General features: G+C 35.0%; 1 protein-coding gene across 8 annotated transcripts in view; it reads right to left on the bottom strand.

Moving 5' to 3' along the window:
- WDR27 (WD repeat domain 27) overlaps positions 1–27,316 on the bottom strand; it is a 102,646-nt gene that overhangs the window by 44,647 nt on the left and 30,683 nt on the right. For 5 of the 8 annotated variants that reach the window (XR_015283422.1, XM_086877863.1, XM_086877864.1 and 2 more), the window contains 2 exons: positions 18,707–18,809; positions 5,625–5,723 (listed from right to left, as the gene is read on the bottom strand). Coding sequence is in view for 7 of the 8 variants with exons in the window: in XM_086877863.1 (XP_086733989.1) it covers positions 5,625–5,723; positions 18,707–18,809 (202 nt within the window). In the remaining variant the exon portion in view is untranslated. Of the gene's footprint in view, positions 1–1,735; positions 1,783–4,407; positions 5,503–5,624; positions 5,724–18,706; positions 18,810–27,316 lie in introns of those variants that run through there. The other 3 variants (XM_086877867.1, XM_086877865.1, XM_086877869.1) reach the window with 3 other exon arrangements.

The raw sequence follows: 27,316 nt of genomic DNA, 5'->3' as shown, positions 1-27,316 counted from the left end.
AAGAACATTTCACAAAATACTTTTCTACATGCTCCTTCATGGAGCATGAAAAGCAGATGCTCACTTGCTTATCCCTTTCAATATTGCATTATTGGCTCCTACAAGAGAGTTGTGTAATGCGTAAAGGGAACAGGTGAGGCTTATCTCATCTGGAAGCTTCCCTTTCTTTCCTTCAAAAATATGGGGGTTTTTTTTGAGACCCTGAACACACCAGTTTTCAGAACTGTTAAGTCAAGAGCAACCTCTGGCTCTCAGCAGCTCTGAAAACCTGGTCACAGGCATCTCACTTTTCCTATCTTTTTCAGAAAAAAGGCTTAACTAGAAGTGCAGAAACTATAATTCTTAGCCTTGCAGCTTTCATCTCTTACTTAGGGCTTTCATTCTCTCCCTCTAGGCACTCTCTTCATCTCTCCAACATCATCACTTCACTCCATACATATGTTCTTTTCCTCCAGTTCTTAGTCTCCACCATTCTCTCTTTACTCTCTGACAGATTCCAAGCTGTCTGTTCTCCAAATTATCCCTATGACTACAGTTAGTGCTTTTCCTTCCCACTCACAGTCAATCCTCTCTCCCTCCAGTCCACAGGGAAGCTTGTCTAGATACTTGGTAAACAAAATTCACATTGAGCAACGGAGTAGCCAATTGTTCCATACCAGCCCTTTCAGCCTAGCAGTGCCATTCAATAAAGTATCTACCCTTGTACAAACTACCATAAAGATTTTATGACAAATATGCTATGAATTGAGATGCTTGCCTCTGCAAGTATATTTGTCTAAAATCATGTGGTGTACAGCTGGTTTTTGCTGGCAACACACTTAAAATGCACGGAGTAGTCAATGATTAAACTGAATTATATTGTCCTTTCTAGCTTATAGATGGCTCTTTTTTTCTCTTTTAAAATCTGCCATCCTTCTTCATATGTTTTCATATTTACTTGCAAGAATTTTTTTGAATAAACAATTTTTTGCACTAAACAACATAAATTCATATTTTAATATATTGATACACAACATTATCGGAGTTTATTAGAAACTGCAAAAGAAATTATCTTTCTGCTATAAACAGAGACATACATGTTCAGTGATGAACTCTTAATTTTAAATTATCAGGGATTGGAATAAATTCAGTAGGACTATCTGCTGTGTCACAATAACAGCCTAATTATCCACAGGCTCAACCACCCTTGTAGCAGGAGAGTGGAACAGGCCAAAGCTCTATGTTCTTTTCTGTCAAACCAGTTTTTACGACAGAAAAGGCCAATATCTGCAAACATAACCTTTGGTTTAAAGGCAGCAGCCAAAAAATACTTTGTAGTAAACCAAGTGTGCTTTGAGAATCTCCCAAAGGTGGGTAGAGCTGAAGATCCTCTTTTCCCCCAAGATACGTAGACTGGCACCTCTCTGCTTTGACTCAGTTTCTAAATCCATTTAAAATCCATGTTGAAAGTTTGAAAATTGAATGGTTATGCAATTCTCCAAACCTGAAGACAATCTCAAGATTTTTAACACGTTGAACTGTGATGCACAGTTGTATCAGTCAATGACTGCTAATAATTTTTTTAAAAAGCACTATCTTACATTAAAAAACCCCAAAGTTTAATTCATGTCACAATGATTTGTTTGCTCAACAATACTCCAGATGCTGTTACCTTTTGAAGAGATCTTATTACCCTAATTTCTACCTCTCATAAGTCTTAACGTCTTACAGAATAACAAAGGGCACATGCAGCTACCTTGGACTGCTTCACATGAGTATCTTGGTACTTGTTTACAAGTTGATCTGTAAAAACCGGTGAAAGATTAGGACAAATTGCATTAACTGCTCTCCCTTTGTTTTTTTATTAATACCATCATAATAAATCTGTGCATTTGAGGATGAAAAAGAGAAGGATATTAATCATGATGGTGAATAAAAATAAATATTAATAATATTTAATCAGACTGATACTTCAGTAATTTGAATAGAAAAATTCAACTGGTATGGTGGTTAAATTTAGGAAATTTCCATTCCATATCTTCATTCACTTCACTGAGATAAACCAAATGTGAATACACAGATTTAGCTAACAATTCAAGAAGACAAGGACAGAAATACATTTAACCTCAGAAAAGGTCAGCAGGAGGCTCTATTTTTTATTTTTAATGCAACTTTCTCCTTTGGCTGGATGTTGGTAAAGGAAATATCTTCTTACCAGACATAAACTGCGTTACAGTCTTTGGCAAAGACAGTCCTCCTACAAAGACTGCATTACTCTTAAACTGTGCAAGGAATATTTAATGAAAGAGAACAGGTTTATGAAATGAGCATAGAGTTTTAGAATTAATATCAAGACACATGAGAACATGCTGGCTTCTCTTTAAATAGGAAAAAACATTAAATAGCCTCTCTCTTTCTTGGTAATCTCTGATATGTTGCCCAGTATTAATCATACTCTGCATCAGAAGGTCCTCAGCCAGGCCAGTTGACTGACTGCAAGTGCAGGCTCATCTCAGCAAAAGCATGAAACTACCTCTCAGTATATCAATAGGGCATTAGCAATGCATGCTGATTTTGAAGTCATGATTCTGTCATGAAAAAACAACTTCCATCACAGCATATACCAATATTTAACTTCACAAAACCAGCAGATGAGAATAGAATCCCCATTTGCTTTTATTCTGCTTCAAAAACAGAGATTATTCTTTCTATATTTGGAAGATAAGACTCACCCCTTTTTTAACTGACTGATTCAAATGTGTTATAGTTAATAACTGAAGTTATTATAATTAAACACTACAATTACCCTAATGCATACTCTCTAAAATAGATTGAAATTCTATTAATTGCTTTGGTAAGATAAATATTCTTCCCTACATGTTTTGAACAGTGAGTGAAAACCAGGAAGTAGTAATAAGGAGCTAAAACTGAGAAATCATCTTGTTCATTGAGATAAATGCAAATTTTCTAACTTTTTCCCCTTCTCCAGCTTTCATAGTAATCATTTTATAAATCATTGCAGATCACCATATGATGAAAGCAACAATGCCCCCTGTAACAACAACATATCTATTCAGGGCTTTTCCCTCTTTTCTGGAAGAACACTTATGCAAGTGAGAGCTATAGGAATGGCTGGAATAAGCTACCTCTGGACAGGTGCTAGGCAAGCAACAACTGAATGGGAGCACTGACAGAACATCTCACTTTTGGCTGGATGTTTCCATAGCAGAAAGCTTAACTATAATGTCTGAATTTCACTCATCAGCCACTTACTTTTTTCACCCATTTCTCTTTCTCCTGCCAGTGTTTCCCTTTGAATGAAATGGGGCTTTCTTTATACAGTGGCGATTCAGATCCCAATATAAATCTTAGCTGCATGCATTCAAACATTGGATGAAACAAGAATAGAGTCAATTTTAAATCCCTAACCAGAGGTAGCAATGGGTACAAAAATCTTCCACTATTGGAAACTCTGACTGCCTAATACATAGTCCTTCTTTCAAGATATGGAATTATTATTTTCTGATTAATTTGTGGTTTTCTTATTTTCTACTCTACAAGCTTATCATTGCATTTCTTAGCAGCATGTCCTAGTGCCTTGCAATGTAATTTCATACTATATTCTATATTCTATATTCTATATTCTATATTCTATATTCTATATTCTATATTCTATATTCTATATTCTATATTCTATATTCTATATTCTATATTCTATATTCTATTTTGGAAAGCCCAGGTAGATTTTTGTTATTTTTGTTTTGGTTTTTGTTTCTGTAACTCTCCCAAAAATAATTACTTAGAAAGCATTTTGGACTGCATATTACGCAGAATTATTTGGTTAATCAAATTTACATTTCATCTGTAAATTTGCAGCAGTTTTGTACATTCCTTGCTTTTTAGTAAAGTGTTTCTGATAAAATCATCTTCAAAGTCTTTCCCTCCAACAGTATCTATGGGGAGTCATCAGCTGCTTCAAGACCACAGACCTCGTTTCTCAGGAAAGAGGTCTTCAAGAAAATGGTTTGTGGCTCTTGAACTTCAGATTTGGCTCTAACTATAATACTTAATTGACTGTGTGATGTTTCATAAAATTCAGTAATAGAGGCTTTGTGCCCCAAGGCACACTCTCATACCAGCCTGGCTTGGAGCCACAGCCAAAGTTTATTTTACACCATTTGTAGATTGTGCCCCCTTGATCAACAGCTGATTTTCTTAAACTTAGCTATTTCCAAGTCTTGATTCATACCACTACTGCAATTGAGCCTCTAGACTTTAAACAATTAAACTCCAATCAGACATTTTCCACAAAAATGCATACCAGCAGCTGGACCACAGATCAGAATGCTGCACTATAGTCAGCTCCATTCTTATAGTGTATATTTTTTGCAGAAATATGTTCAATGCTAAACATTGCACTACTCTTAATTTTGGTGCAAAATTTAATAAACCATGCCATTTGGTTGAATATAACATTGCTGAATCCAAAGACCAGAAATACATAATGTTCACCCTAAGACACCAATCAACAATTTCTCAGCTCATACAATATACACATAAGAAATAAAACTTCCAGAAATTCTAAAATCACAGAAGTGCTAGCATCTATATTTACAAATGGAAGGAGATATATAAATGTTACAATATTTCTACAAGTAAAGGAATTTTATTTACTCTGTTAAGTGTCTTTAATAGTAACAAGTATAGTCAGTGGTGAGGAGGGAGTAAACAGAAGCTACTGTCCACTCTTACATAAATATATATATTGTGACCACTGTTGTGTCTTTCAAGTAAGGAAAAAAAGTAGAAAGTACAAGGCTTCAAGGCAAATTCAATACATGAAAACAAAGAAGGTAAATCCATAGGATAAAAAACAGCATGTAAAGAATTCACATGATAAATTAGTTGCAGGGAAGCTTGGGTGTCAAAATAAAATTTAGAAAACAAGCTTTTTTGTATATATTGCTGCACTACAATTAAACCATTACATTGAAATATAATGCTGTTAGCACAGTATAATGATCACCAAAAAAATAGAAATTGCTACTGCATAATGCCTAATTTCTTTGAAGTACTTTTCACCTATTGATATCTAAAAGGCTCAAAGAACAACAGTAGTAGTCTTTCAAAATATTGTGATAAAGTTATTTCAATAGCTATTCTGACACAGCACACTTACAATAATGTTGCTTTTTAAATCTTTCAGGCCTTTGAGTAAGGCCAGCAAGCCTGAGGCCCCTGTCACTTCCCTGTCCCTACTTATTTCTCTCCTACATTCTCTGAATTAAGAGTCTATTCAGGCAATTTCACATATACCTTTTCCCAACATTCAACATGTACAGGCTCAGAAGTGTTCCCAGGCAAGAAGACTTCTTTGCAGGCCCTTAATTGGGGCATTTTTTCTCTGTATTCATATGGAATTTTGCAGGAGTTTATAACTGGCACAATAACCTCACTACAGCTGGAAGTAGATGAACAGCCCAACAGATGCACAACACATTGGCACATAAATAAAAGAGAAGACTACAGAATAAAAAGGAAGACGACAATGAGGTGTTTTTTTGTTATTTTGTAAATTTAAAATAATAAAATTACAGTTCTTTTTCATGCTTACATTACAAAGAGGAAAAAAAGCAATGGCTTACCTGTGGAGATGAGGGATTAAAATTGACATTGATTACAGATTCTGTGTGTCTCCCCAGTTTATGTAAAAAAGTGCTTGAATGCATTTCATATATGTAAGCCTAAAAAACAATGAGTTGATTAAAAAAGTAACCACATTCTAGAAGCTTTACATTATAGTATAGGAACACTAAATATGCAGCCTAAAGAGAAGTTAGACTGTTTTAATCGTAGCTAAGTGGATATGAAAGTCATCACTATCTTAGAATTGATATTTATAATTAATATAACTGCAAATACTTACAGTAGCTCAAAATAATAATAATAATGTAATAATAATAATAATAATAATAATAATAATAATAATAGTAATAATAATAATAAAGTATATAGAAATAATAACACACTCTTTCCCCAATAAATAATTAACATTAGGTGTACTTTAAGAAGCAGATAAAAAAATTAAGATATATTTTAAATATATTTAATATATTTAAAATCTATTTTAAGTTATGTTCTTTGGAATTTAAATATTTTCTTTTAAATGTAATCTAATTTCTTTCTAAATTAGATAATTCTAATGTTAACTAAAAATGTTTCAGTTTCTATACAGGTAATCTCTGTGTTTAATTGAACAGCATAGAATTCAATACCAATTCAATCATAATACAATTGCTGCAGGTATCATCAATGAGAAAAGATACACTGCCTGACTTTGTTTCTCAAAAGAAAAAGGGAAAAGTGCTTTCCAAGGAGAAAATTAATTTTTTTACTGGTGCAGGCTCAAGTAATGAAAAAGTGCCAATGCAATATTGCATCAGGAAACCATCACAAAATTCACTGAAAGTCATGGGCATACTGATACTATGAAAATGGTAATGGTGATATTAAATCAGCATTATTTTACCAGAAAAAAAAAATTAAAGTTTTTAAATAAATCCTGTAGGATATATTTTCCACACATGAAACACTTGTGAGAGTCACATGCAGACACATGGGATTGTTTTAGACTATTCCTTATCTAGTAAAACAGTTATTCATAGGATAGACTATGAATATATAAGGCATACTAAAACGGACACATGACATGTTATCTTATTTGGTACATTATAAATAAAATTTGTATCTCAAAAGATAGAATTAATTATAAAGCATGCAAAAAATAGTCAAAGATGACAATCCAAACTCTATCGTTTCAATAAAAAAACTAAAGATCCTCATCTCTGCCATTAATGAACATGGAATTTAGAACACAAAATAAACCAAAGTGTGCATAGACTCTATCACAGCGCTGTATTACTCTGTGACTTAAGTTTTTATTCATTTAGTTTTTAACCTAAAATAAGCTTAATCATTCAGACTCAAGGCAGCTGAATCTCTCCTAGAAGACAGCAAATACCTACAAGGTACACATCCCAAAAACTTGTGGACCCAACAGTCTTCCTTCCCAATTTATGAAAAGATTCATGGATCAATGCCTGCTCTGAAAAACCTTCAATGTACTACTCTGAAAACAAATCCTATCATTCAACACCAAAGACTGTCTAGTCCTAACCAGCACTGAAGAAACATTGGACTGTTGTCAATGTCAAATATTCTATTCATAGCCATATTCACTGCGAGGCAAAAAAAAAGAAGCTAAATGTAAATCTACTTATTTGGACCCATGTTATAAATCTCACATATCCTGAACACAGACCCTGATATGGAATTAAAACCATCTACTGGTATAAATGGAGTACCTGAAAACAGACAGAAATGTAGGTAGTCATTTTTAAACCCTGGATCTTTTGTAGCATTACACACAGATATTGCCATACTGAGAAAGAAGCTGAGTCTCCAGCAATGTGCTAAAATCATTGTCTCCCCCCTAAAAGGATACAGCAAATACTTTTAAATCACAAGTCCTTCTTTAAAAAGTAAGACTTTTCTCCCTAGTCTAAAATATATGAAGAAATCTGTTATAATAATGAATAGTCATTGGTAGTGGTATAATAGTAGCAATTTTTGTTTGTTTTAAAATATATGGCCATAACATAGCTACTGTGATTTCCACCATTTGCAACATGATCAGCTCACAAGAGACAAGAACAGTAATGACACAAAGGAAAGCATTCTGGTGCCTATGTGGACAAGAAATTCTTTCCTCTAAATGAAAGTACAAGATCATGAATTAGTATAATCAGTCTGCACACAGGACAGCTCAAGTGTTTTGCAGTTACCATAAAAAAACAACCGAAGAAAAGCTCCTTGTAAATACCTCTAGTTGTTTTATTGGCATAAGAGTATTAAGAGGCATTATGGGTTATTCACAACATAAACAGGTTACAATATTGTGAGGCTATTTGGTTTAAACAGAGAAAGTTCAGAGTTCAAATATAATAGTACTCTTCCCTTATTTTACAGGGTGTAACACCACATCCATTCATCTCCTCCCTCCACAGAGGCTTTCCATTCTTCATTCTGATGATACTACACCATGACTCAACTAGTACCAAAATTATCAGATGCTGACACTTATGTAATATCTCAGTACCTGTAGTATTGTGCTCTCTTCATACCGAGCTTTGTCATACTCCATATCATACAACCCTGTTGTCCAGACTTTCAACAGGTCTTCCTTCCATGAACAGAGTGCTAGAAATGACCTTTATATTTCAGCAAGGATCAGGTGTAGAGACTGCAGTCAGGCTGTACTCCACCACCACAGTTCCAGAACAAACTGCAGAGGTCATGCTCACATATTAATTGGAACATGGAAGTCTCAAGAAAGTGAGAGCTAAGATGCTGTAGAAGTCCACATTTCAGGGAAACTCCAGAAAGGAAAGGAGTACACTAAGTGAGAAGTAAGCACAAAACATTACGAGATGCACTGCACTTTCCAGAACAGGATACTCTGAAACATCTCACTAATAAAAGGGTATTTGTGAAAACAGGGAGAAGTCATTCTTATCAAACAGCCCTCTGAAATCCCAAGGATCTCTTGTCAAAATGGTTCAACAATATCAAAATATTCAGTAATGTCAAGACAGTTTGAAGTGTTTGCATCATAAAATTAAATCCTATTCTTCATAGCTATTGAAAATATCTATCCCCTTTGGAACTGACCAAAACAGGACAAATATGTAATTTTTTTTTTAACACACTACATAACTTTTTTTTTAGAAACAAGATCTTAAACAGAATAGAACTGCACTGTAGATAATAAAATCAAAATTCATGTGTTTGATGCATGCAGTAAGTCACCTGAACTCTGCACATCTTACACATGGTTCTAGCAAAGCAGGTTGTGGGAATCGGCCGTGCCAGGACACAGGGCCAGAAAGACTTCACCCCTGAAGCGCCAGGGGTTAATTTCAAGCCCTGGGAAACAGGTTAGGTCAGGGCAAGCTTGAGAGACCTACCCATCATCCCCTAGTGTTATTAAGTTATGCTGATTAGTCCAAGTTCTGCTCCCCTACTGGTTACTTGTTTTCCCTATATGGTTATGATTCTAGAACATTCTTCCCCCAAGTGTATGTATTATTACTTCCCCTTGATTTCTGGTCTTTCGGAGTTTGTCCCTATATGCTTGCAGCTTATGGGCCTTGTCCCTAATTTATTTTCCCTATGAAAATTCTTTTGTTTTCAGGCACTCCATCGAACCTGCTACTTTTATATGAGCCTTAGTTGCCCTGGTGTCAGAGGACCCTGAAGTTCTAAGGATTGTCGCAGCCACCCTCACCATGACATTAGGTTGCATTACTTCTCTTCAAGCCTATTCTCCTTCCCTTTAATGGAAGGAGGAATAAAGAAGAGAAAGAATCAAGAGCACGAAATGCTCTGATTCACAAAGAAACATGCTCCATCTTTTAACCAAGAGAACATATCACAGAGAGGCATGGTTAGTGAAGTTGAAATTTTTCCATCATAATCTAGTGGTATACAGAACTTTGCCAGAATTATCTAATAAAAATTAATTTTCCATTTCAGGTCCTCAGTTTAATTTGGGAAGGACCATGTTAATTTTTGGCTTAATCTTTATGTCCCTGTTCCACTCTGTAAAAGAGATGTTATAATATTTCAATTTTTTGAACAAAACTTCAAAGTTTGTTAAACCCAGGTATTCTGGTAATTTATGCTCTTCCACACAGTTTCTAAATCAACCAATTGGCTCATACCTTTATTTCAAAAAATACTGTGAAGCAGTCGTGCAGCTTCATTGCAATCTGGCGAGTCTGTATTTGGTGCTGTAGTCATACTTCTGAGTCTAAAAAGCATTCAAACCCTTACCTCCCACCTTTCAAGAAAAGATTCTTAGCCCTGAGCTAGAGACTAGACTGGGATGAAGCACTTTTCCAAATTATCACATTGTATAACCAGATTCAGTGGAGGAAAGTCATGACAAGCAGCTACTGGTAGAAGCCCACCTGTAGCTAACCTGTAGGCATTGGAAGACATGGGAAAGACCAGATATGGGAAAGCCCTTTCCTCTGACCTTTACCACAAAGACTGTGTTCATATTGAACAGCTGCTAGGCAAAACACACAGAACGTGGCTGGGAACACAACCTGCCCATTGCACATCTCTCTTAAAAATATATCCTAATGGAATTACTGCTAAAGGTCTCTCTGATACTGTATTCCTAGCCCCATAAATCCTAAATATTTAGGTGTTATGGTTCAACTTCAACAGAAAAAGGGCCAGAGTCTCTAGATAGATTCAAGAATAGTTTCTTATGTTGTGGCAGCTATCATCTTCTCTTCCAATAACTGAAAGGAAAATAGCAATTTTCTGAGTAATTTTGACAGGTAAGACAATAAAATGTGATTAAAAGAAAAACACCATCATATAAAAGTATATTAAACCAGCTTCTGTTTAAGTAGCTTTAGCCACATGTATTTAAACTAGCCAGTAATAGTCTAAATTCTGAGAATAAAAGTTAACTTGGTTAAAGATTGAAAGTACATTTATTTTTAACTTCAAAAGTTTAAAAACAAAACAAAACATAAACCCCAAAGATAATTGTATTTTAACAGAAGTAACACTCATAGGAAGAGGAATAACTCCAGTATAAACTTGCTTCTGCTGTAGTCTGCCATCATTTTACTTCTGCCGTATTTTCTGATGTCATCCTATTTTTAATGTTTCTTATGTTTTAATGTTTTCCTATTCTGTACTCACTAGATTATTTTAGCATAGTCTTCTCTACAGAAAAAAGAAAAGAACAGTAACTGAATCATAAATGATACCATAACACTAGTCACAGAAGAATAAAAAAGCTTGAAAATATGAAATCAATGACAGAGGAAGAGCAGATTTTCAGCAAACCAAATGTAATGAAAAAGAAAAAATAGTCTAGGAAGCACTCAGCAATACCCAAAATGCATATGTGCATATAATGTCCTAGACTTTAGCCAAAGTCAATCCCCTTTTTTTGTATTAAGACAAGTTTTGTCTAATAAAAATACTGATTCAGTAGATACTGGTATTTCCTTTCCATTTCTTGCTGAGGGTCAGCCAAGAGTAAAAATAATTTACCTGTACCAATAGCTTCTAAAGAAGTTTCCTGGACCCGTAACCACATACTTACTTGTATTTCCTTTCACTTGACATTTGAAGAACATTTGGAGTAGTCAGTTTTCCGTAACCCAGAGTGTGACAGTGTATTTAGCACCTTACAAGTATACATGAGCTTCTGCTTTCTTCCCTAGACTTGTACCAAGAGACAGGGAGGAAGGAAAAAGGCCTTTCCTTGAGTGGAGGAATTTGGATCCAAATGGAAAATTGCTTAATTCTACTGCATTGGTAGACAGAGTGTACTAGATAAATTAACACTTTTTTTTCTGCAGAATTGCACTGTAAGTTCTTTCCTCTGTTTTGTCACACTCTGACTTCAAAGAAAACTTGTTCCCATCTGTTCCCATTGCTTCCCTAGTCCAACCCATGGCCATATACATTTGTGTCAAACTACTTTTGTGTACAAACTACACTCCTACAGCCTCCTGGGATAGGAAAGAGGGGGAAGCAAATCATAAATACTTGAAGAATAACAGAAGAATTATCCTTGTTACCAGCTTTTTCAGAGGGATCAGAAAAGTAACACCAGTTTCAAGAAAAACCTTTTGTTGCTGAACAAAAGCTTCAGCTTAAAGGTGGCTTTAAGCTGAAGCATGTATTTTACAAACAGATCACAGGAAAAAATCCACAACTAACAAGCAAACAATAAGACATTGATATCTAAGATACTTAATTTAGCTTTACACATGTAGAGATGTTTTCTTCACATGTTTTGCATGCATTGGCCAATGTCATCACTTTTCTATGACTATTTTTTCTAATATTTCAAATGAGCTACAGAATATAAAAATGTTAAAGTCTCTTGATAAAAATTGATAAAATTGATAAAAAAATAAGTAAATAACATGTTTTCATAAAATATTTCTGCAGTTATTAAAAAGGCATTATTGGCCATTTGCTTCCATCAGTCCCATCAAACTTGATGCATAATCCCATACATTATATAAGTGTTTGACTTGCACTCTATCTCTCCCTGTTTATACTGCGGCACATATTCCATTCAACCATGTATTTTTCCTCTATGTCATGCTAAAAAAGCTCCTGAACTATTTACACTAAAGAAAAATAACAATAAACCTGAAGCAGACACAGAGCATGGAAAGTTTCAGCCCAAATTATTCTTACTTATAAGCAACTGAAAACAGAATTATAGTGGAAAGTGTTAGACTACCTTAAGTATAGTATGGTATCGGTACCAAATCCACACATAATAAAACAGATTTTAAAAGTATCCTAAGCACTGATTAATGCTCTTCAGTCCCAAGATATCTTATACACTTACCACATGGTAGCATGGAAAGTCTAATCAAGCATGGCACCAAAATGTTGAGTACAGTACACCCTCTCACAGTCCCTTTCCTCTTTAAGATAGTTATAGAGGCTGTCTTTCTGGTAGTCAGTACTATAAGATCCCAGTTTCCATATGATTTCATTTGAAATAACTAAAAAAATTAGTGACAGTGAACATTATTAATGCTCTTTATTATTGAAATAGCTAATATTATACATATCAGTCATCTTTCAAGATGCAGGGGATATTTTTCAAATGTATCAGTCTCCTGGCAGTTATAGCTAACACATTTGAGTTTTCCTCATCATAAAGGATTACATAAACCACATCTGATTTCCTTCTCTAAGCCACCATTTTATGAAGCTTCCAAATTGTAATTTTTGCCAATTCAGTTTCTCTTTAATTTGCCAATTTTAATGCCTCATGTATGTGATTGTTTTTATTTGTTTTCATATGAAATTTATGTAGCACCATGCACCACTGAATTTAGGTTGCCTTTATTTTTATAACACATGTAGGGTTGTTAGAGTACAGAATTATAAATTGAAGATTTTATTCTAAGAAAATTTACCTCACCTCTCACTATGAAGCAACACGGTTGTATCACACCCACTTTGGCTCTTTTCTGACTGCTGCCAAGATTCTCCTCTGTATCAACAGTACCAATAATTGCATTTTCTGTCTGTGTGCTGGTGCTGACTTTTGGACAGAAGTACTGAAAGATTCAGATGCTGCAAAGGACTTTTAACCAGATTTTTGTACCAGATGTACCAATGATACCCAAAATCCAACTACTGTCAAGAACTGAGACCACGATGTACACATATGGAAAATATAAGCCCTGTGTATTTGAAACTATATATATATATTTTTTTTTTTTTTTTTTTTTTTTTTTTTTTAACACCTCACTGGTGTATGCATTCCAAAATGAACACTGGGTATTCAAATCTAGTTCAGCTTTCTGTTTTGTCTACAAGGACATTTGAGCATGGAGTATTTTTCATAAAATTAGTTTTCTTTATCAAAAAGACTAATTTCTCATACTTCTTCCTATCTCTTAAAAACATTAGCAAATTAGATGTTAACACAGCAACAAATTACAGACTCATAAAATGCAGTTTAAAAAAAAGAAAAAGTTGTTCAGTAGAAGTTAAATTACAATACATTTATAGCAATCAGAAAATCCTCCGCCTCTCTCAGCTACTGATCTGGTTTTGTGGTGGTCAGGTCTGAGGTGTAATGGCCTAGATAAGCAAAAGCCTGAACTGACCAAAAAGCACACATGAACAATTAACATGTTCATACTCACATAACTCTATGGTTCATAAAATAACCTACCAAGGCCAAGAGTTTCAGTCATCTTCAAAGATGTACCCAAAGAGACAGTCAAGTAACAGCATACCCAAAGTCATGACTGTATGATTAAGAAAACAATATTTATCTGTTCACTTCTAGGATAATAGACCTAACAGCCAAACACACTACCCAGGAATTCAAAAACCTCAGGTTCAAGACTAAAACAAAACTCTGTTCCTCTTTGGAAAGGGGTAGATTTTGTCCATAAACAGCTGGCATAGAGGCTGTCACAGTCTCTGTCATTCATTCTCTGCTATGGATTTGCCAAGCAATGTCAGTCCTGTCTTTTCCACAGTAAATATGACTAATGCTGTGTTCTCCAGATGTTTCCTGTTAAAGCTTATCTTAGTTAAACAGTATGGACACATAAGATAAAACTTGAGCAAAATTGGAATATCAATCACACTGAAAACCAAAATACTTCAGATAGTTGCTACCACCGTTTCATATAATACATTCTGTTCTGCAAGCCCTCTGGTATGAAGTGTAGACCAAGACGATAAATAAGATACAATTCCAGTATCAGACATTTCCTAAAGGAATTTTCCAGTAAAGAAAATATCTTCCTATTTTCTCCAATAAAGTATTAAAGCATACTTTATCATATATCATATATCAAATACACCTAATTTAAAGCTCAGCGATGCCTCCAAGATACACTCCAAAGGGATATAGAACAAAACATTTTAGACTATTAAGTAGTCCTATCTCTTCCATTTACATACAACTATATCAGAATATCTTTGCCAACTCCCTCAAGGTAGTCTTTTACCTAATATTATTAGTACCTAAAAATTAAGTGTGCTCTAAAAGGGAGAAAATCAACCACACAATTTTATCATTCACATTTGGAGTTTCCTGGGATGTTTCTTCCTTGGTATCTAGATAGTTTTATGCAATTTTCAACCTAATCAGATTCAATTTTAAAGCTTATCACACCACAGACACACAGGGATGGAAGTATTTCATATAAATAAGATCAGAGCAGCTGATTACAGCAGTAACAAACTGAGACAGGCCTCATCTAAACTCTTCTTTTAAAGATAAAAGACGAGAAGGAAGATACCATTGCTAATCTCCATTTTATAAATTAGAACTGAACAACAGAAAGACTAATGTGACTAGTAATATATTTGTGGGGGGTGAGAAATACAATCTTCTTGGCAATGATTATATTAGGAAGCAGTGCAGTGCAAGAAGAGCAGATGCACAGAACTGGCAGCCCAACCTCCAAATGTATTTTTCTGGTAGTAAAACATTATAGCATATTGCTCAGTGCACTGATATTTTATTTGGAATATCAATCTCTGTAGCTACTTAAACTAAGGTGTCAACTATAAACAAATTCTCCAGTTTGTGTTATGCCTGACGGAGAATCTTGCATCTGAAAATAACTCAGCCTGCAAACAATATCAGGTCTGGATTTGCATCCAGCCACCCCTCACAGGTTTGCAGAACTCTTTGGATATGCCCCCAGACCATCATCCCTTTCCAACATCACTTTATAATGAGAACTTACTCTAAAATCAATTTTGCATGAAGGTTAATATTCAGAGACTCACAAATGGTTATTAGACTGATGTTATGTATAAGAATCAAATTGCTTTATCCTGTCTCCTGCTACTCCTTTCAATGATGCTGCCCTGTGGGGCCTCAAGATTTGGTGCCTTCACAGTTGGAAGGTATGAATTTAATCTTGGATTTAGAATGTTTTTCAAAGACAGTGTTGTAAGCAAAATCCTAGACTTTGTTGAAAAGTGCAAAAAAAAAAAGAAAGATGACTTCATACATTACCCATGTATTTTTTGTTATTCATGCAGCAACCTGCTATGCTGAAAAATTTCTGGGTTTGTGATATGGGTCAATCTGTGTGAGCTACGAGCACAGGCTTTGAGATTTGGCATGGACAGAGAGTTTTATGTTAGAAAATCCAATTTCAGCACTAGGGTCAAAATGTGCCTCTTAGAGGCTCTAGTTCAAAGACAGCTAACAAGAAAGAGTCTGAAAGCAATTAAAGAGATAAATATTTATTCCTTCATTCCCTACTTCATTTCTGAAAACTTGGAATTTATTCAGAGAGCCCTAAGGTCTTCAAAGACAAAAATTTAGTGCCTAATTAGACATAAAGTAAAACAGCTAACTAGAACTACATGGCACAGAAAGAAAATGAGTTATTTCTATTATAAAAAGTAGCATTTCACACTGTCCAGACATTTCTTTTCTTTTACACTAAGATTGCTTTAGTCAACAAATTTTTAGGTAAACATTTTTATACAGAATCCAGCAAAATGGAAATCTAAACCAAATTAGGGTATATTTGTCCAGCATCCTTAATAATATTGATAGTCAGAAACCTTAGACTGTCCACTTGTAAAATGGTTAGAAATTACAATATTATTTGTATTCAGTTAAGCAAAAGTCAGCAAAATTCACTTGTAACCTTAGGCTATTTAGGATGTAGAGAAGGTTTGATATTGCAAGTGTTAACATTCTATATTTTCTAGTCACAACTAATTATGGAAAGAACAATCACAGTTCAAAACCAGGTTACCTGCTTGATCAGACTGTCTGGTCTTACACAGGTCTTGGTAAAGGTTCTTTTAGTGGAAGTTGGAGTAATCAGTTAGGGAAACGTTTTCAACCCCAATTTACAGTATCTACAAATCTCACACTAAGAGCAGTTCAAATAAAACCAAGTGGCTACTTCAGCCACTACATCAAACTACATCAAACTCTTCTATAAAACAGGTCATATACCCTCACACTAGAAAAAAAGGCAGATAGAATTTTCATCCCTTTTTTTACAATAACATATTTTGGTTTGCTGTTTCCATGTCCTGTAGGAATGTGATTTTGCTATTAACCAGTGTAGACAACATATTCCTCTCTGTCAAATACTTCAGATATTGTGAAATACAAAAGGCAGTTTAAGATCAATTTCTCTCAATTATATTTCAATTATGCCTCTTTTGGCTTTAAAATGAATCACATTTGTTAACTACAGGGTGCAAGAATTGCACTTGACAAAGTAAACTCCAAGATGACTGAAGATGCAGTTGCTTCTCAGTGGAAAGCTACAAAACCTATTTCCAGAATGCTTCTCTTGAAGATAATGCTTTGTATCCACACTATTGATTTTTATGCAGCTTATTTCAGTAGACATTCATTCATTATAACCTTCAGAAATATGTGACTTCTTGATACTATTAAAACTGTCCCAGTCACACATTAAGCCATCTGTCAGGATGTTATTAGTGGAAAAATATGAATGGACTATTCAGTGCCATGTTCAATTTTCTGTTTCAAAAGGAAGCACAGAAGTATATCCAGTCTCAACACTTCAAAGGGAAGCCTCCTAAAAAATGTCCCAAAACTGCATTTTGTCTTTACAGTACAGTATAAGCAAGAGTCCAAATCTTGACTCAGTTCTCCTGAGGGGACAAGAAGAACAATGAAAGTTCTCTACAGACATAGTACTCAAATTATGCAAAATTCCAACCCAGGAGCCACACTAAAAAGTACTGACTGGCACTGTGCCCTCCAGGAACCACATGCCAACTGGAGCAGGACACATGCCAGCTATTCAGCTTCCTTTGATGACCCACCATATGACAAGAATTTAGAGTAAGGATAAAATCATGCTGTCTTTTTTTCTTCTTTCAGCACTAATTCCAAACAAATACTTAATGAAAAGAGAAGACAAAAAGGTCTTGTGACTGCACGTATTTTTATATGATTCAAAAGCAACTTTAATTAGTAACCTCTAATAAATACATTAGTATATCAAACATATACCTGAGATGAATATATATACCAAATAATATATACCAAATAATATATACCAAACAAAACCTGAGATGAATATTAGATGCATTTTTTCACAAAGTAAAAAGCCCTTCTTTTGTATTGCAAGCCACATTTTGAAATGCTATTTACCAGAAATTTGAAAAATGTGTTTTATCATAAAAAGAACACAATACCTATTGCCAAACATCCAGAAATCTGCCAATAAAATCTCTAACCTTCACACATTATTTGAGTCGATATTTCAAAACTAGACAGAGGAGTAAATTCCTCTTGTTCTGAATTTGAAGTTGACCAGAAACCCTGTGTCATATTCTGATGATTAACCTAGAAATACCTAAAATAAATTTAAACAGCATTCCTACCCAGCTGTTTTGAAAGGATGTGTTTGCAATCAACCTGACCCCAGTCCAGTTTAAAAGGCCTATAGTACAAGTTAGCAATCATCCACCTCTTCACAAACAGCAAGACAAACATTATGCCACCAATGGAGGCATTACTGAATTAAAATTCAAAAACTCAAAAAGGTAGCAATACATGTTCACTCAGGATTAATTTCTAAATAATTTAAATATGATTGACATTAATTCAGAAGAGAATCTGTCTGGGGAGAAAACACATACACAAAGGGTCTGGAAAGTTCTAATTACAGTTTAATGACTTCTCATTTTTTATTCAGCTAATTGGTTCATAAGAAAGCCATATTAAAAGATTCATCACCCTGGAGCTTAAGTAAATTGATTTGTATTTGCTACAGAGTTCCTAGTGGTCATACAACACATAAAGCTGAGCTACAGGGAACACCATTCTCCTCATCTTTAATGGCACATGACAATTCAGAGTCAATTATGGAAACCTATAGAAACAATCTTTTAAGAATTACTTTGAATGCTAAGATTTAGCTACTCTGGGATTTTTCAGACAAAATAGTCATTAATCATATGTAACTGCTACATATGAAGGAACTACATGGAAGTATCATAGACTCCAGTAATGCACATTAGGATGAATCCTAGAATCCTCTGAAAAGACTCTTTTAGGTATAATATGAGTAATTCCTATAGTTTAGGAGGAAAACAGGCAAAAATTACTTACATATTTGTCATCTGATCCACTGGCTATAAAGCGTCCACAGGGAGACACTGCAATTCCACATGGATAGCAGCGGCTACTGTGCCCCTCAAAACGACGTTCACACCTACAGAGAAGTTTCAGTGTTATTAACACCAGCTAAAAATTACCTCTTTTACTGTCATTTTCATTAAATCCTCCTGGTCTCATGTTTTTCTTAGTCTACAAATTCACTAATATACTGGCAGTATGATTTTGTCAAGACTGAAAGACATTAAAGAACATTAAAGACTAAAAATAAAATTAACAGACACAACTGCCCCAGGACAATGACCAAGCCCATGCTTTGGCCTTGTTTAGTTTACAGGGGTAGAAACATCATTAATAATTAGAAATTAGGAGCTGTGATCCCTATCAGTTAGCTAAGGGGAAGGTGTTGTCAAAGTCTTCCCCAAGATTTATACATCTCCCTCAAGTTATTTATATCAAATGAAGATGCAATATCTGGAATCATAATATAATTAATTATTGCTTTTTTCACCCCCAAATCTGAATATTTAACCTTTGTTACCTATTTATATTTCTACTCCATTAATTAATTGTATATAGTAAGTCAAGAAAGACAATATTCAAGCAACAAAGTGAAAAATCTCTCTCTTTCCTATAACTGTAGATAACTTCTTACCTATCTGTGTTAAAATAGTTTAAAAGAAGGAATGGATTTAAAATTAATGCAAGGAATAAATTTTCTACTTTTCATGTTAATATTGCAAGCATTGTAGAGTAGGTTTTAAATAGCTGAGCACACTTGGGCCATTTAAAAATAATATTTTTCATGAGATGAAGATTAATATCCACCTAAAAAACACCACATGGTTGTAAAGAACCATGATAGCTTTGCAGTTACCACAAAACTAATGTTAAAACAATATTTAGAGTTTCCTCAATATTAAAAGACATTTTAATACAAGTTTCAACACCATTCAGAGCTGTCATTTATACATGTATACCTCATTTCAGAAGTTTATGCCTTTGAGGTATTATTTTAAAAGAGACTTATAATAACCTATATTTTTCTTTTGTCCTTTTTATGAATGCTGTCAACCTACCCTTCTTACAAAACAAATTCACATACTTCACCATAATGCAGATGTCATATACTCTTCTTTTTTTTTAATACATGCTAAGTCCAGGAACAAATTTGAAATAGTAAAATCTCCTGCCAACTCCTGTGATATACACTTTTTCCTGGCCAGTGAAATCACAGAAGCTATGTAAATTCAGTCAAGTGAACCTATGTGCAGAAAGCACTAAATTTTTATACCATATTGTTCTGTTGTAGACACGCATGTATGTGTAAGAATGCACTAAATGCCAAGTTGGTTTCATTTGCCCAGGTGAAACAGACATACTTAAACAAAAACATTACTTTGTGACTGATCTAATTGCTATTGTTTATTAAAGAATAAAAGAGACATTTTTAAATACATGAAAATACATAATTTTATTTAACTTTTTCAGAGTTATTATTTAGCTCTGAACGTGACTGTATTCTGTATAACAAAACTACAGATATTAACAGACATTTTGAGCATACAGTAACCAGACACTTCACCTCAGACAAGTTCTATCCCCAAACTGCTAAAATATCTCAAGAGAACACTACAGTTCAAGAGAAGCAACTTATGCAGACAGCAAATTACTGGGACTAAGATGTAAAAACATTTTTCAACTTCAGTTTTGTTGTGTGAATATTCAGACTTTTGGTAACCAATGGCCATATCTCATCTACTGAATAACCTGCCCTTGTTCAAGCTTCCTATTGACACCAAAGGAGAATACTAGCTACCTCAGTCTCCTCAGCATTTTCCTCCTTACTTAGCTTCCACACAACATTATTCATCCTACATCCAACTCCTACAACTTAGCCTTGAGTCCCAGTTGCACTGTTTGCAAATTTTAGGGAGACAACTTCTTCCGAATGCTTTTTCATAGAGTATTATAGGAAAAAAATTCTTTTTGATCTTATACTTGTAATACATCATATCATGTGAAAGAAATTTCTTCATGAGAAAAACAAACAAAATTCATATCTGCTGTCCCTCCTGAAGGTGACTTCAGATTCACCATTCTTCCTTAAGTAGAGCACTAGTCATCAGGACTACTTCCAAATGTTTAAGACCTCATTGTCAAGGCCTGTAAAAGATAATTTCCTCAATGGAGTCTTCTTCACAGAAGAGCTGCCTAATAAAACACTACAAAAAGCTTCCTTTCAAGAGAAACTCCTCTGTATTTGTGACCAGTAACTCGAATATTTCACCTATAAATAGAACTAACAGAAGAACTAACAAGATTCTAATGTCTTCACTGATCTTTTCTCTGCTATACCGCAGTAGTATAAAGTATATATATATATATATACTATGTATAAAGTAGTATATACTTTATATAAAGTATAAAGTAGTATAAAGTAGTATATAATAGTCACATATAGTCACAGGATAGTGTTCTTTTCTTGTGCTACTGCAGCCACAGGAATAACCAATATCTTGGATTCTATTTTCTTAATTGTTTTCTTGTTCAGCTTTTCCATTTTATCAGGATATATGTTCCATTACAAATTCAGCTACTTCCCCAACTTCTCAAAATCTTACTTTAAAAAGAAATTTTAGAGAAACCGAACAACTGATACCAATTAAACTCGCCACAGAATTAAGTTAAAATTTTGTTACTCAATCTAACAACTCCAGATATCTACAGGCATCACAGCAATGGGGAAAAAGGTGGACAAAAAAATCATAGAATTATTAGATAGATACTATGTGTATGATTTTAGCTTATTTTAGGGATTGTCTTCTTTCAGGCATTGTTTTTTTCATTCTATTTTTTTAAGTAGCAACAGGTGGTGATCCAAATTATTTTGGCTATTGCAGGCTTTAAGTTGCCAGCTGGCATGCTCTCCAGCCTCCTAAGAATGCTTTTCTGATCAGAGCTTTTCAGGGGTTACCATGACAAACATCTGGTAATTGCATGGGACAGCAAACAGCCAAGTTTTCCCTATGTTCTCCATCGTACATCTTTAAGTATACATTCCAAAATATGTATCTTTTTATGCTGCAAAAAAACATGAATAATATTATAAAAACGGTACTATTTTTTTCTGTCTTTGGAAGAGAAAGATACTGGAATGTGTGTCTCTTTATAGATAAGAGAATACTCTCACAAAGAAGTCTATTTCATTCTACTTGATGCATTAAAAAAAAACAAACATGCTAACAAAAGATTGTTGCTTTTTGTTTTTTTAAACCACTTTCATTTGTTTTCTGTTACTTTGTGCCTGTACTCAATTGTATTTGTTCACAGACTCTTCAGTACCAGCAGATCTACTAAGGCTCTGAAAAATGTGAGTATAACTTGACAGTAGTAGTAGCTACCTTAGATGTACTGTACATGTAGGTTTCATTTCATTGAAACACCAAACCCTTCACACAGGAGCTCCCAATGTTTTCACCATAGCATCCATCAGGGACCACGTCCCTGTGCTCTCCATCCTCTTTACTTTCATGCACCTCCAGTCCCAAACTTGGAGGAACTCCAGACACGCTTTTGTCCCTCAGAATCTGGGTAACTAGACTCAAAATCTTCAAGGGAAAAAAAATTTAAAAAAATAAAAAAAAGATAAATAAATATGGCAAACCATCGGATCCGTGTGTTCAGAAGAAACCAAGTAATCCATTTCTAAGTATGTGTATACTTGTATCTTGCTTAGGATGATGTCAAGCAGCTAGTTCACAGAGAAGATACAAACTGAAATGTATCACAAAATTCAAACAGCATGTCTGACCCCAAGGTCTCAAAGTGCAATTGTGAGAAAATGTAGGAGATGAGTTCCCTGTGGCTGCGGGACTTTTGCTAAAATATGTTGCCAGAAGAGCTTATGTTGTACAGCATCATAACACTATTTGGAGATTTTGCCTTAATGTCTAACACTATCTTCATACAATTGGCAAATTCTTCCAGAGGCTAAAAGAAGGTGAAACTGATTTTCTCTGGGATCATACATCAAAGCATTATTGCGCAGCTGAATATTCTGCTGAAGTAATTCAGTATGTGCAAGTAGTTCAATATTCCTCAAGTCTTCACTATGGTCACTATGATAAGCACTCACTGCCTTTTTTGGTTTTTGTTTTTTTTCTGGAGATGAAAAAAGGTGATTTCAGCAGCAAACATCATAGTTCAACATTTGAACTTCCATTCCTCAGCTGATCAGAGTGTGAATCAGAGGCAGGCAGCTCCTGCCACCATAGATGTTAGAGTGCTGGGTGTTGGGAGCTCTTCCTAACACCTTGTCCCTGCTGTTCTTATTACCTGCACCAGCAATCTAGCTCCTACCACATCTGCCTCCTCACACTACCAAAGCAGCATCCCAGACTTCCAAACTGGGCTGTACTAACTCTTCCCCACTCTCTTCATTTCTGGGTAGGTAATAAGCACAGCACGTGTGACAGCACAGCACAGCTGTCCCTCTCCTGCCTTCTGAATTAATTTGCAATTTCAGCTATTATTGGACATCTTGCTCTCTTGGTCAATATCACATCAGCTCCCCCAGCAAATTTCCCACACCTGTTCTGTGGCAAGTAAAGAAAAAATGCTATTTTCATAGAATCACAAAACAACATCATGGTTGAGGTTGTTAGGGAGCTATGGAGGTCATCTTATCTAACCCTCACTGCTCACATAGAGCCAGTGTGGCTTCACCAATGCTAAACAGAGGGGAGGTACTACCACCCACAACCTGCTGGCAACACTCTTCCTGATGGAGCCCAGGACATCATACGCCTTCTTTGCCTCAAGGACACATTTCATGCTCGTGTTCATCTTGGCATCCTTTTCTGCAAAGCTTCCACCTAGTTGCCCCCCTCAGCATATCCTGGGGCCTGGGGGTTGCATTTGGTGCCAAGAGGACTTTGCACTTCCCCTTGCTGAACTTCATAAGGCTTCTATCAGCTCATTTCTACAGACTTCTACAGCCTGAAGCAAGGAGCAGAGAGCACATGGGTGTGATTCTAGGGCTGGTCAGAGCACTTAAGGCCCAGTGTAGCAGCGAGGGTCCTCACAGTGCAGCCTGTAACTTCAGTAAAGATGCATCTGAAAATCTGAGGTCAAGCCAGGTCACACAATTACTGACACAAAGAAGGATGAAGCATTATTGCATTACAGCTTTAGCCATAATTTACTGATGAGCAAGGAAGGTCCACATAAGTGCCTAAAAGCTTTACAGGGAATCTGAAATCTGCCTTGGGGATGAAAATTTTACACTACTTCACATTCTAAAACTTCTCTTGAGGAAATGGACTCCTTGGATTGAAACATGCAAGAGAAGCTGCAGAAAACTGGACACGCAGTTTTCCTCATTATCAGCCAGTCATGAAGATATCTGTATTCAAGTAAATTTACTAGCAAATGTGAGTAGTAAGCAGACGGTGCTACTAAGTGTTTAGTCAATATTCTAAATGCATTTAATGAAGAGTGCAACACAATGAATTTATAGTTTCCTCCTAACAGAATTAATAAAAGAAATTTTTTTTTTTTTGTAGATATTTAAAGCACAGAATTATCTAATCTACAAGTGGGAGGACATGAGAAATTGAAAGGATCCAGATTGGTAAAGCAGAATTAAAAATTGTCATATGAAATTTAAGTGATACATGAACATATTAAAGCAGCTGGTATTTAGTCTAGTCTGATATTTCCTGTTGTTATGAGTTTACACTGTAAGGGAATGGAATGTTCATTAATTCCTAAGTTTCTACATTCTTTGTGTGTATTGGTTTTACAGCACTGTTTTTTTTCCAGCCAAAGTACATCTCACTGCCCTATATTTTCATGAGCATAGCCACTCAACACAGGTTAGGACTGGCAGACAAAGAGGCTTAGTGTATTGGAATTTTCAAATGTATCTGGACTCTGTGGTCTAAAGGACTCAGAAACTTGTGTCATTCCAATCCAGACTTTCTGAGATATTAAAACTAATTGGTGGAGACAACAGATACAGCTGAGTATAAATCAATGCTAGATTCCTGACTTCAGAAAGAGTAGAGATGTCTCTAATATTCAATAATGCATTCAGTACACACACCAGTATGAGAAAGAATGGTAAAGTTTCTTTTGTCTTACAGATGAATGAGTCTGCAAGATTTCATCACAAAGAACTCTTCAACTCCTTCAAAAATGCAAGAATGTATTAACTTTTTGTACATCCTGATCATTAAATGCTTTTCTAAGTATTTTTTTGGGGAATCCTGAAGAACCTGGTGACTGTAATGTTCTCATTCTGGTTTCCACAGCATCTCAGCCTAACTCTTGTGTTCACTGCTTTCACCTTGGACACAAGAGAAAACAATTTTAGTTGTTCTCAAAGTAGTCATTCTTTTAGACAATATGGACTTAAATTGCTCTTCAAAATGTCTTGGAAGTTGTTCGAAGGTCATTATCGTACTCTAAACCATATATTCATAAGGTCTCATAGTTCATTATCCTAACCTGGAAGAAGAGTAGCCATATTTTTCTTCTTCCAAGAAAAACTATTTTCCTTGCTTCTTTATTCCTAGGTCTGTTTTGTAGATCGTCTGGAGCTTTTCTTAGCTTTAGTTATAAATGAGGAGAATGTAGAAGTATAAAAATATTCAAAATCTTCAGATGAAACTTAACAAATCCATGCATTTCAAAGCAAATGGAGCAGGAGTATGCTTAAATCCAAATGCCACTGGCAGTGTCCAAGATTCCCTCATTTATTGGCAGGATGACCTGGCTGTGTGAGGTTGGCTGACAACATCAGAAAGTTAAAATGTCTTTTCTTGTACCACCTTCAGAGGAACCCATGAGACTTTCTGGCACTCTCTGAAGGAATATCAGAGTGCCTCCAGACCATCAGTACTGAAAGAGATGGACAAATTCACAGCCTTATCCAGAAAATATGATGAAAATTGATGTTGCAAAATAATTTCACCAAATTCAAGAACATAAGAAAAGTTAAATGACTTTTCACTGGGAAAAATATTGTAGTTTGATAACACAGGTTGGATAGCAAAATTCTTGTAGAACTTGGAGCAAAAATATCAATATATTCAAAACTTACAAAGCTATAGGCCAGGTTAACCTGTTTGAATATTTAATCTATGCAGATCAAAAAAGAACCTGAGCATCCTGCTATGATTCCTCAGTCAGTTGTGAGAAAAGGAATGCATTTCATATAAAAAAAGAACCATCATCAAAGAAACTGAATAAAAGAAGCCCTAAGAGTCTAAGGAAATTGTGCAGTTATTCTGCAAGTTATTTTCCATGCTTTCAACAGCAGCTTTGAGGAGCACTGTGCTGGAGGGATTTTTTTCCTCTTATTTAATCGAAATTTTGTACTTTACAGAATTGTTAAATAAAGTAACAATGGATACATTCTCAAGGGCAACAACCAGATTAAAGAAAAGCAAAACAATTTTCACTGTGGACATCTAGTGAAAATATTTAGAACAAAATCAACAAACAATAAAGTGGAGATCTTGCAGTTAGTGGTACTATCCACAACACTGCAAACAGAATAAATGAGAAGGTGGACTTACCTTTGCTATATTTCAAGAACACTGGACAAAGATTTCACTAAACAAACCCTATTCTGGCAAACCCAAAGCAGAAACCAAGACAGGTCATTCCAGAGGGACTGGAAACAGTTGTTGATGCATCAACTTTACAAATCAACAACTTTCAGAGATTAAAGGTACTGGCCCACCATAAGGTTGTCTAGGAGTTAATCTCTCCTGTAAGTACTCAACAGTGCAAGGGATGGACTGGATTTGATTGGACAAAACCTATGAACAGAAAAATAAGCAAAACTGTTCAGTCTGTGTAACTATAGTAGACCTAACACTTCAGCAGAGACTTGTTCCAAGTTCTAACAGAGCTTTCCAAATGTAGACATTTTAAATTTATTTATGTGAAAAACACCTGGTGAACACATAGGAAAAACTGAACAGTTTTACTCCTTTTGAGAACTCAGGAACAGATTTTAAAGTACAGAAGACTCGGTCTCTGGTCTGAGCAATGGCAGCAAAATTAATTTTAAAAAATGTGGTTTGATCTTTTTTTTTTCTTGAAAATTGCTAGCAAGTAAAAACCAATTATTTATTTTTTCTATTTATTCTCTGTACTGATCACTGTGTAATGTGTAACAAATATACACATATACATAGTATCTCACTAGCATCCTTAAAATATCTCTCATTAAGGACTTGAACTACTTTTTTGCAGCTTGACTAATAGAACACAGCGGACATTAGAATACACTGACCCAGCCAAATTAAATATACAGCAAGAACATACATAAATTAGTTCCTTATTCTCAAGACATATTCATTTAATTGATTGCCCAGATTTTACACTTTAACTATTTTACCATTCACTGACTTTACTTATATTAGAATTTAGAAACAAAGAGACAGATAAGTGATCTGTGAAAAGCTTTCTACTTTTTCATTACTCTTCAGCAACACAGTTTGAGCAGCTTATTAGAAAAACATAAGAAGGTAACATATTCCAACCTCAGCAGTCTCTAGTTTCATTACTTTCTGGCACTGAGTGAAG

Source organism: Cyanistes caeruleus, chromosome 2 (genome assembly GCF_971803275.1).
Source record: "Cyanistes caeruleus chromosome 2, bCyaCae1.hap1.1, whole genome shotgun sequence".
Classification (NCBI taxonomy): domain Eukaryota; kingdom Metazoa; phylum Chordata; class Aves; order Passeriformes; family Paridae; genus Cyanistes; species Cyanistes caeruleus.
This window is presented reverse-complemented; position numbering and strand designations above follow the sequence as displayed.